Source organism: Nomascus leucogenys, chromosome 12 (genome assembly GCF_006542625.1).
Source record: "Nomascus leucogenys isolate Asia chromosome 12, Asia_NLE_v1, whole genome shotgun sequence".
In the NCBI taxonomy this organism is placed as follows: Eukaryota; Metazoa; Chordata; class Mammalia; order Primates; family Hylobatidae; genus Nomascus; species Nomascus leucogenys.
The window spans coordinates 106,046,460-106,057,760 of NC_044392.1; the positions used below are offsets into that span (position 1 = coordinate 106,046,460).

The window sequence follows — 11,301 nt, forward strand, 5'->3', positions numbered from 1 at the left end:
GACTCAAGCGTTCCTCCCACTTCGGCCTCCCAAAGTGCTGGGATTATAGGTGTGAGCCATCGCGCCCAGCCTGAGTTAACTTTTGAAGCAAGATTTTCTAACTTCGATTGCCTCATCTAATAAGAAACCTTTCAGGATTATAGTGAGGCTTCATGGAATAATGCATATGCAAGCAACGTGTGTGCTCACAGGTTCCATACAAATATCAGGTATTGTTTGCCTTGGAGGCTATAACTGGTGTAAGAATAAAGCAAGCTTTTTATCTACCTGGTAGAACAAACAAACAGCCAGACATCCTCACCACTGAGGGAAGACCAAAGAAAACCCTCCGAAGGCACAGAGATATTTGGAGATACTTGTTTCCCCAGGCTTTCTGTCTTGTTCTGCACAGCCCAGCTGTTGAGGGGCTGCAGAGCAGCCGCAAGCTGGAAGGAACCTCCAGCTCCTGTGAACACCTCTGCCTCTCAGGGATCACACAGTGGCCCTCTTTGTGCAGCCATTGGCAACTCGGCGAACCAGAGGCTCCTTAACTTGAGATGGTCTAATTTTGATCTGCTTTCTCCATAGGAAGCATGTTACGATCAGAAATGATCTTCCCTTCCAGTGGCCCAGTGTACAGCTTTTTCTAAGAATGACCATGAAGGAGTTCAGGAAATGCCACCCAGAATATAACACTTTGCTGTGCTGATTACTTTGAACCGAGGACACTTGGGGAACAGCAGATGTAGGCAGAGGCATTCTCTGAGCTCCCCTTATCGGCCTAAAGGCAGATCCTCCAAAAGGAACTCAGTTGTCACAAATATTCTCCCAGAAATCTTATCAACTGGGAAAGATTAACTCGGATCCCGAGAGGGGAGACTGGAAGTGATGCCACACCCAGACAGACTGTCACCTCTTCTTCTGAGGGCTGCTATGAGACAACTTGTATTAACTGAGAATTGCTGTGTGCACGACAAACCACCTTTATTCACCATTTACTTCTTCCCCTTACCTCCCATCACTCATGTTGCCACCAGCCCCGGAAACCCTGAACCCCCACTCTTTTCCGTAGCTCAGGGTCCTGTGTGAGCTTTCATCATCTGACCACTTAAGTCTCATATTTGTGGCACTCCCATGTGTACATACATAATTAAATACAGTTTTCCTCTTGCCAACCTGTTTATATGTCAGGTTAATTTGTAGCCCAGCCATAGAACTGAGAAAGGTAGAGGGAAGTCGTTTTTCATTCCCCTGCAATCACAGTTACCCCCATTTAATCGACTTCCCAAAGCAATTGCTATACAATATTCATAGAAAGTTGTTTGTGTTTAATAAATGTGTAAAAATCACCTATCTCCTAAACTTTAATTTGTATTCTGGGTGAGGCTATCCATGTTTGTACCAGCAGATGGGAAGGGACTTTCAGAAGAGAAATTGAGTTAGGAGCCTGAGAGGAGTAGCAGGGCAGGAGGAGGGGCTGGGCTGCGCCTGAAGTAGAAGGGGGTGTCTAATGGCTTATCTAACGTTGCCTCTGTGAGGGCAGGAGCTGTGTGCCTGTCCTGCCCATTTATTCTCAACATATTGTACCTAGTAGCACTCAATTAAAAATGTGTTGCATGGACTTTGTAGAGCCTGGGACCAGCAAGAGTACCCCATTGGAAGGGAGCAGGGAGCCTCTGAGTGACGAGGTTGGAGAAAGCCTTCTGCAGAAGCAGGTCTGAACGCAGATATCAGAATGAGGGAAAGCTGCAAGGAGCCTGGGCTGGCAAGTGTGAATCATGAATTGCTGGCTGTGTTTAGTCTTGACTGTAATATAGTCAGGAAGTAAGAAAGACCTTCATGTACTAAATGCTGAGTGTCTCGCCGACTTTAGAGGGACCTACCTGAGCATTTTATAAATATTAATAGAGTCTGACTGTGGACGGCTTGCCAACGGCCATGCCGGGTGGGAGCAATTACTGGTCCAGTCCTGATATGTGTGCACTGTTCTGCAGTTACCGGAAAACTTGCTCAGGCCTTGGAAACTTTATGCCCTGGAGATTGGGAAGAAGAGAATGCTTGACCTTATCCTCATGCAAAGGGAACACTTAGAAAGTCCTTAGGGTGCAACATAGAAACCACAGGCCGCTGAGAAAGGGTGTCATGTCCACATTCTGGAGTCTGGGGGCCTCAGAACCAGCGCCAGTTGGAAGGGGAGCCCAGTTTTACTTGCTGCAGGGAACAATATACATATATATATATACATATATATATATATACACATACACATAATATATACGTTAATACATAGATATGTATATACATATATATACGTATATATACATACATATATATCTCCAACTTGCTGTGAGTCAGAGCACACTGCACACTGTCCAGGGGGAGGTTGCCTACTTCCTCAGTTGCATTTCAGAGGCTCTGTTAGTAAATGCTGGTTTGGGAGCACAGAAAGGGATCGGGCCAGGCTGCTGGGTGTGCGCAGAATCAAAGAGACCCTAGGCCTCTCTTTTGGGTGGGGCAGGGATGACTGAGGAATCTGAGGAAGAGGTAGCTACTCTGGGAATATGTTGAAATGAGCTTGTCCAAGGCTTAGCACAAGGCAAGGCCACCCTGCTCTGCCACATCCTTCATCCTCCTAGTTTTCTGTACTGCCAGAGCTTCCTTATTCCTAGGGAAATCCTCTGATGGCTGTCACTAGTCTTTGCATTGGGCTCTGACACTAGTGGCACAAATTGTCCAGGGACTCTAAAAAGGGCTGGTGCCCATAGCCCCACCCAGACCCGCTCAATCAAAACCCTTGTGGCTCATTGACCAGTTGTTGGGGAGTTGCAGAACAAACAGGTAAACAGGGAATTGCAATTCACTGTGCTGTATGTGACCCCCAAGGATAAAAATACTAGCAGCTGCAGTTTATGGAATGCCGTGGTCCTATGCAAAACACTTGATGTGCAATAGTAAATTGAATCCCCCCAAAAAATCCTTTGGAATGTGAAGGTTGCTTATTAGGCTGATGTCAAAATTTTGCACAGAGTTAAAAGCACAATTTTATTTGTGCATTTGACCCGAAACTTCCTCTGACCACAGCGGCTGCAAGCCCTACCCAAGTCCTAGAACTCGGCCTTTGGGAATGTTCTAAGTCTAGTAGAACTCAGTGTGGAGCACCGTGGTGCCCACATGATGGATGCCCTGGAGTCTGGGTTGCTAGTGTTTTTTTGCGGCTTTGTCTGGTCTCGGCCTTTATGGCAGAATTACATTATTCAGCTGTAGCCTCTCCAAAAGGTTGAGTCAGCCTGGGTTTGCTGCTGGCGCCACGGAGCCCTAAGACTGCTGAACCCTCACTTAGCGCCGGGGAGGCACACCTACTGTCCACCTGCTCCCATGAGTCATAAAACTGCCACACTGCTGCCAGGCCTGCCAGCCCTGCGTTTTCCTCCGGTTGCCACCCTGATGAGAATGAACTTAGCCATGTAGGTCAGGGCACCAGGCAGCACTTTTCCCCCAGCCTGCCTTCCTCTTGAAATGTGCTATTGGACAACCAGTTTGTAAAGCAAGGGCCAGGATGTTTCTGTTCCCATTGCTTTACACCAGGTGGCTAAGGAGAGAGGGCAGCAGGGCAGCCTAGAGGCCAAAGCTCAGGCTAGAGAGGAGAATCAGTCCACAAACATGTGATGGAGTGACAGGATCAGCAGGTGCCCAGACCATCACAGTGAGACCAGGGAGAGGTCAAAGGAGGGAATAATAACGTTTTATTAATTATCTCAGACTGTAGGCTTCTCATGTATCCCATTTGACGTTTACCATGGATCCGTCACGGAGAGTCTCCACTGACAGTTTTCACTCTTTCATGACTAAAAACTTCCTTATGAGCCTAACACCTTTCAAAACGATTCCACATCATGATAGTATTTAAAAATAAGCACCCTTTATTCAAAGTTGTCTAGAGAAGCTCTCTTCTCATTTTCTGTTGCCAGGACTTTGATCAGCCTAATAGTCGGGGGCAAGAGCCCAAAAGAAATGAAATCAAACCTTCTGTGAAAGTAGGTAGCAGTAATATTAAACCGACATGTAATGTGCCTCCCGTAGCACGTGCTCACTTTCTCCACAGGTCCCCTAACTGCTACAAGTGTTTGCGTATTCGTTTCCTCTTAGGAAATCCTAGAAAAGTCTAGTTTTATGTTATATGTTGGGGTGCGTTGATTAAGCCGCTAGTGCTGGGTTTCTGCAAACTAAAGATTTATGTAGGTGCTCAAATGGATGACAAACTTAGATACCTAGGTCACCATTCCAATTTCTAAGGGGTGTTTTAGTAACTGCCTCCAAGAAGCTGTGACGATTAGGAAAATCCATCTGTTTCCCTTGAAGTAGAACATATTATTATGAATGTTTAAATGACTTAAAGATGCCTGTTACTTGTCTTTAAAAAAATTTCCCCTCAGATTTCAGGTAAAAACAATAATTGAAGATGTCCAGCAAGACAGCAAGCACCAACAGTGTAGCCCAGGCAAGGAGAACGGTGCAGCAGTTAAGATTAGAAGCCTCCATTGAAAGAATCAAGGTAAGAAGCCCCGACGGGACGACATACGCTTTCTGCTCAGCTCCCCCTGCTCCTTGGAGGCTGGACCCCTTGTCAGAGAAGATAATACCATTTCATTCCGCTTGCTTCCAGGATTTTTCCAGAACAGGCTGAGAGTCTCAAAATCCTAACTTTCATTTTCCTGTATAGTAGGGGCCTCACTTCAAAAGTGTCTGCATTAGCCTCTCTGTTTGTAAAACTCTGGACAGGATTTCCTGAGGACCTGTCTCCCCTGAATAAACAAGGTCAAGTCCGTTGATCCCTGTGTTCTAAAATGGGACAGGGGTTCCGAGTAGACTTCATGAACAGCTAGTCATTCCTCTGGAATTTAAGTGTTCTAGAATTATCAGTGCAGCTGAGGCAGCTTCACATAACAAGTCAGCAGTCTAGGTTTCCCTTTTAGGGAAATGAAGCTTTTAAATGTGTTTGGCCCTCAGTGACCGCTTTCTGTGCCCAGAGCAATAATGCCGGCTTTAGTTGAGATCCCACAGAGAAACTGGAATGCATTTCTGAGATCACCTGACTTCGAAGTCTTTTCCCCTAAATCCCAAGAGAGAACTAGGCAGTGAGTGCCCTGGAATGCTATGACTAGTTCTTCCTTGAAACTGAAGCAGTTGGCCAGGCGCGGTGGCTCACGCCTGTAATCCCAGCACTTTGGGAGGCCGAGGCGGGCAGATCACCTGAGGTTGGGAATTCGAGACCAGCCTGACCAACACGGAGAAACCCCTGTCTCTACTAAAAATACAAAATTAGCCAGGCATGGTGGTATGCACACGCCTATAATCCCAGCTACTTGGAAGGCTGAGGCAGGAGAATTGCTTGAATCTGGGAGGCAGAGGTTGCAGTGAGCCAAGATCCCGCCATTGCACTCCAGCCTGGGCAACAAGAACGAAACTTTGTCTCAAAAGAAGAAAGAAAAAGAAACTGAAGCAATCACTCGATCGTTCATCTGGGCCTGGAGATGGTCACCTGTCCTCCCAGCGTGAGGCTCTCTGGGCTGTGCTAGACAGGGCTCAGCTGCCCCATTGCTCTTTGCTTAGGGCAAAGCGATCCCGTTCTGTAGGGTCTCCCTCCTAGACTTCTGAAACAGGGCATGATATTTTCCGTGTTCAGTTCATGCCGGAGTAAGGTACTGCCTCCTCCCATGCTGGTTTCGTCTCTCTTGTTACTTCCGCAAGCCCAATCTCTAACAGTAAATCTTGAAGCTCCACGACTTGGCTCCAGAGTTTTGGCCCCAAGCCCATCGTTCAGTTCTTCAAGTCTGTTCTGCATTCCAATCTGTTTTTTCTGGGTAGAATTCAAGATACAACCTTCCCTTGATTCACATATGCTTTTTCTCACCTGGACCCTAACGTTTTATTTTGAGACATTTCAAACCTGCCAAAGAGTTGTAACAACAAACATTTATAAACCGTTTACCAGGATTCACCAGTTGTTAACATTTGACCACATGTACTTGCTTGCACTGTCTGTCTCCCTCCTTCTGTCTGTACACACATACACACAAAATATACATAATGTCTTCTTTAAACCCTTGAAAGTTTTTGCAGTTCAGGATTATCTAATAAGAAAACCTAACACACAGTCCATTTTTGCAGAATCCAGGCCACTTATTTTGCAGAATCACCCTCACTTCGGGTGTGATCGTTCGCTGATTGGACTCCAGCTAAATGTTGGACAGGAATGCTAGCTCATTAGCTGGTGGTGTGTCCTCAGCACTCCCATGAAGGGATACATGTGCCAGTTTGTCTGATCATTGTTAAGTTGCTTGGTTAAGAAAGACCTTACCTGCCAAATTGCACCATTTTAAAGGTACCATTTCCTTTTTTTACCTGACAAGAATCTGAGAGCAATGCTTTGAGACTCTGATTACCTTGTTCAAATCAGCCTTCCATTCAATAGCCTAGCATTCAAATACACTCTGAAAGTGTGCAAGTGAAATATTTTCCTTCCTGTTTGTTTGATTTATCTCTATGTCAGGTTTCGAAGGCATCAGCGGACCTCATGTCCTACTGTGAGGAACATGCCAGGAGTGACCCTTTGCTGATAGGAATACCAACTTCAGAAAACCCTTTCAAGGATAAAAAAACTTGCATCATCTTATAGTGGAATAGAGAAACAGCTCCTCGCCTCTTCCCAACAAAGCAAATTATGAGCAGCTCCTTGAAGAGATTTGCCTTCAGCTTATTTGGTAACCACTGCTAATAACTAAAATGTTCTCAGCTTGGAGTAATGGACCCTGAAGTCTCAGTCTTCCAAGTTGTCCTTTCTCTTAAAATACCCTTTACTGATTTAATACAGAATAACAATCTTATTTTCCACTTGGTAACTATGGCTTTATGTTGGGTTACTGTTTAAGGAAAGTTGATCTGGGCCTTTTTAAAAACATAATTATACACTTTAGAAAGACAAGGGATTCCGGTATGTCAGGACCTAAATTGCCTGAGCACCTGTCAAATTAAAATGCCAAAATTTGTTGAAATCCGAAAGCCTTGATATTATATTCTTTATAAGGCATGTGCCAGCCTGTATAGTATATAAGGGAGAGGGTTGTTTTGTGTATATATATATGCCGTTGTGTATACACTTATCAAAGCTATTTTCTTATGAAAATGTCCCTCTCTCCATACCATCAGTTTCTCAGTTCCAGAAGTTATACCTTTATTTTGAGCTGTGTATAGGTAGAATAAAAAATTCCTTTCGTATCGTTATTGTACAAAAAGTAAAGAGTATCCTAAAGATTGTATTCATCGTAATCAAGTAATGCAGTCATCTCTCCTCTCTCGAAATCTTGCTGGACCTCTTAGGCTACAATAAACTGCACCAAACTAAACTGACAGTCTTTCGATAATATGAGACATTAATTTACAAGGACCCTTTAGGGCTTCAGTGATGCTGAGTCTGGAAAAGGGGAGACCCTTGGGAGGACCCCAAGCAGCTGTGCTCGCAGGGCTCATGTTCCCTACTGGATTAGGGATAGGCACCTCTGAATCTCCACCCTGATGATTGGAATGAAACGGAGTGAACATGAGCCCAGCTGAGAGAGGAGCAGGAATGTGTGAAAACCAGCTGCTCTCCTTGTCCCAGCTTTGTGATTGAGCCCTCTGTCTTGCTCTCTCTGCCTTCGCTGTCTCTTTCGTCTCTTACCAGAGCATCTGTTTGCAGAGGTGGCGTTACCTTCCCCAGCCACAGGTATATGGAACACGGTGAGGAAAAAAAAAAAATTAAAAAAAAAAATGCAAAGCTGACAGGATGCTTAAGCTCTTTTCAGATATCTGCAGTTTCATCCCTACTTTGTTCACATGCCATCCAAGAGGCACATAGGCTACCCAGGAGAGCCTTACATTCAGTGCTACACTCCTTGGGCCCAAGGGCTTCAGCAACTGGATATGGGGTTCCTTGATTTTCCTCTGGGCCCAAATATAGCCCTCACACCCTTGGAATTTCCGGGTATGGGGGCATCCCCAAAAGGAGGAATCTCCTATGGCCAATAAGGTATCTTGACTTTATCAAAGTAGAAGAGAGGGTCGCTTCGGGGTCAAATCATACACAAGGTCTTTGATATTTTAATTCATCCTCAGTTCATACTAAGCAAAGTTTAAAAACTTCCTCTCAAAAAGGAATCAACCCCAAGAAGTAATTATTTACAATGATTTTCCCAAAGTTTGTACAATCTGTCCTGGAAAGCAAACCCCTTTTAAAATCCAGTGTCTGGGCTTTGAGTATTAGCTCATTTAGAGTGGACAAATGCATTACTGTTTTTAAACTGCTCACATTTATTCAGTATTTCTCCAAGTTGCTATCTACTCAGCCTTGTGAATGCCCCTCGCTTTTCTAAGACCATGTGAAAATTGCGGCACTGCCCTTAGCCTTGTGTCATCTGCTTTTTCCTTCTGCGATATGCCCAGTTCCCAAATCAATTACAGGTACCTGTTTAGGAGAGAGAAACATATTACCTCTCAAAGGGTGAGATTTGAAATTTACACTAAAAAGACAACTTTACATTTAATGCTTCACTTAATGAGACATTCTTTTTTTTGTAAGTCTATTTTTCTACTCGGTTTCAGAACACTAATCTGATTTTCACTCTGATTTTTAACGTTTCTTTAAATATTTATAATATAGCTTCTTTCAAAATATTTTCATGAAAAATTACCTTTATTATACCATTATGTGCACGTTATTGGTAGCAGGCATAGTTTATTATTTAGTACTGAAACATGCTCTTTTACCTAACAGTAAACAAGTATGTTTTGATCTATATCTGTTAATATGCTTATAGTGGTAAGAAATGGACTTGAGGTCCCAGGAGATTTCATTTTATTCGCCCTGGTCAGATACAATAAAGGCTATGAGTATAAATATGTAACTTCCTAACCAGGTGTACGGCATGTTCACGAATATCAAATCTTTTGATGCTGGACCCAAGAGGGGGAAAATTGTAGCTAAATGTTGATTTGCTTGTAACTAGACGTCTATGTGAGAAAATGTGTATACATATATATGATATGCAGAAGTCACTTTTATTTATCAGGCTTTATTCTCCTTACAAAGCCACAGTTCAACTGTCTGCAGCAGCTGGTTTATGTTAATGATAGACAAATAACCAGTGTTTGTTATTTTTCCAACTACCACTGTAATGATAAACTTTCTCACGTATATACATGCAACTTCTTGGCTTCATTTCCATGAAGCTATTTCAATATATTCGGTATACTTTGTCCTTAATGCTGCTTCTGTTAACAGTGATCTCTTTCTTTTTTTCATTCTTGTATCTTCATTAGTTCATCATAAATCTGTCCAGTTGAGGCCTCAGGACCATGGCAAGATTTCTTGACTCTGAAGTATTTTACAGAAACATTTTTTAAGTAAGGGAAATATTTTATATACCAGATGGTTCACAAGTGATGGGTCATAGCTAGTTTTTTTTTCTTCTAAAAAATGTCAGGTTTTTAAAATCACTTACCTTATTAAAATGAAAAGTGCCATACTTACCTTTTAAAGGAGAGACCTGACTTGCTTTTTCTCTATTTAGACTGTTTTTGTACTGTACTAATCTTTAAACTATCAGGAAAAAAACCAAAACTTTATACCAATGATTTAGTAATTTTGAGGCATAGGGTAGCTTACGTAGTGGAGGATGTGCCGAATATTCTCTTCAAATGCCACCTTCTCAATCAGTTTATAACTAAGATAGTGTTATCTGACTAATTCCCCGAATTTAAGATCTATATAGGCCCCCAAAATGATTATAGCATGCCAGTCATTTCTCAGTGAAATAAATACAATACCAGAGTTCATTATGGGTTTTATTGCTTTCTTTTATGGTGGACCTGTTAATGGGGAAAAGAATACATCAAATCAAATAGAATCTTATATCTGTATGTTAAAATAGAGCACTTACCTGAAGTCAGTGGCCTGGATCATAGCCCTGGATCATTTCCCAGTCTGTCTTGTGCTGTGTGACCTTGGACAAGGCGCTTCATCTCTCTGGGCCTCTATTTCTCCATTTGTAAAACAAGTGGCTGCAGTAGATGATGGCTGAGAGCCCTTCCTGTTCCCAGATGCCTTGGTCCAAAGACCCCACCCCTCTGCTGGTCCTGCCAACGCGTTGGTGCTATAAGCTGCTTCAGATATAAAATTGGTTTATGTATAATGTTTGTTCATTTAATAGCTTCTGAAAGGCCTTTTTGTTATACTGTGCTTTTTTTCTAGTTTTATGGACTTGGTTACTGTAATAATGTCTTGTTTTTAGCCATGTAACTACAAACAGATATTCTCTTGATGTCTTAGTAAATTTGCATTTGATATATCATTGATGAGATCTTGTTGTTATGTAATATTCTTTGGCTACTCATCTGTCCAGCATCTTATTAACCATAACACTGTGATCATTATTTGGAAATATATCCTATGGAAAGAATAAAAGCATTTACTTCACAGCTAGCATGTTCACAGATTTGAAAGAAGTTTCATTAAAAGCACCACTGCTTTCTTCACTGTGTCAGCGCCTCATTGTATCATCCTACTTGCATTTTGCTCAATAAATGAATAAAAGACCATTTCTCTTCCCCTTTCCCTTCCTTCACTCAGTTAACATTTTCTGAGCACCTCCTGAGAGCAAGCTGCTGAGAGTCAGGCTCCCATGACACCCAAACGAATAAGACTTACACCAGCCCATGTCACAGTCTGACCAAGGAGGGTGGGAATGACAGATACGTAAACTAATCATCGTCGTATCATGTGGCAAGTGCCATAACTCAGGTGAACAGAGTGCTGTGAGAGCCCAGAGGAAAGGGACTAGCTCCACATCGACGAAGACCTCTGAAAAGGCTTCCACGGGTGGTGATGTTTGGGCTGAGAGAGAGAGGAGCGGTATGCGTTGGAATGAGGTCCTGGGAGGAGATGAGAGGAGGACTGGAAGCCAGTGTGCAGAAGGGCCCCGATCCTGCCCTCCCGCCCTGCTTGCCTATCCTGAAACCAGCAAGGGAGCTAGAGGCTGCTGAGGAGTGACGTAATGACTCTGACCTGTGGATGGCTGTTTCCCATCCTGAGACCAGCTGAGGCAGTGGAAACTGATAACAAATGGAAAGGTCATTAGATGGTGGTGACTCATTCACTATGTGTTTGCTGAAGGTGCCCTGCCTCCTCTTCTGCCCCTTCCCCCAGGGCTGGGATTCCCACAGAGATGAGGGGAGGGCAAAATCATCAAAGAACAAGGGTGGGAGGCAGCCAACAAGCCCCAGGCTATG

General features: G+C 43.5%; 1 protein-coding gene across 2 annotated transcripts in view; it reads left to right on the top strand.

Moving 5' to 3' along the window:
* Positions 1-10,611, top strand: part of GNG12 (G protein subunit gamma 12) — a 125,534-nt gene extending 114,923 nt beyond the window's left edge. For both annotated transcript variants that reach the window (XM_003260169.4, XM_003260170.4), the window contains exons 3-4: positions 4,413-4,531; positions 6,530-10,611. In XM_003260169.4, the coding sequence (XP_003260217.1) occupies positions 4,439-4,531; positions 6,530-6,655 (219 nt within the window). In that variant the 5' untranslated portion in view covers positions 4,413-4,438 and the 3' untranslated portion in view covers positions 6,656-10,611. The remainder of the gene's footprint in view (positions 1-4,412; positions 4,532-6,529) is intronic.
* Positions 10,612-11,301: the final 690 nt, after the last annotated feature.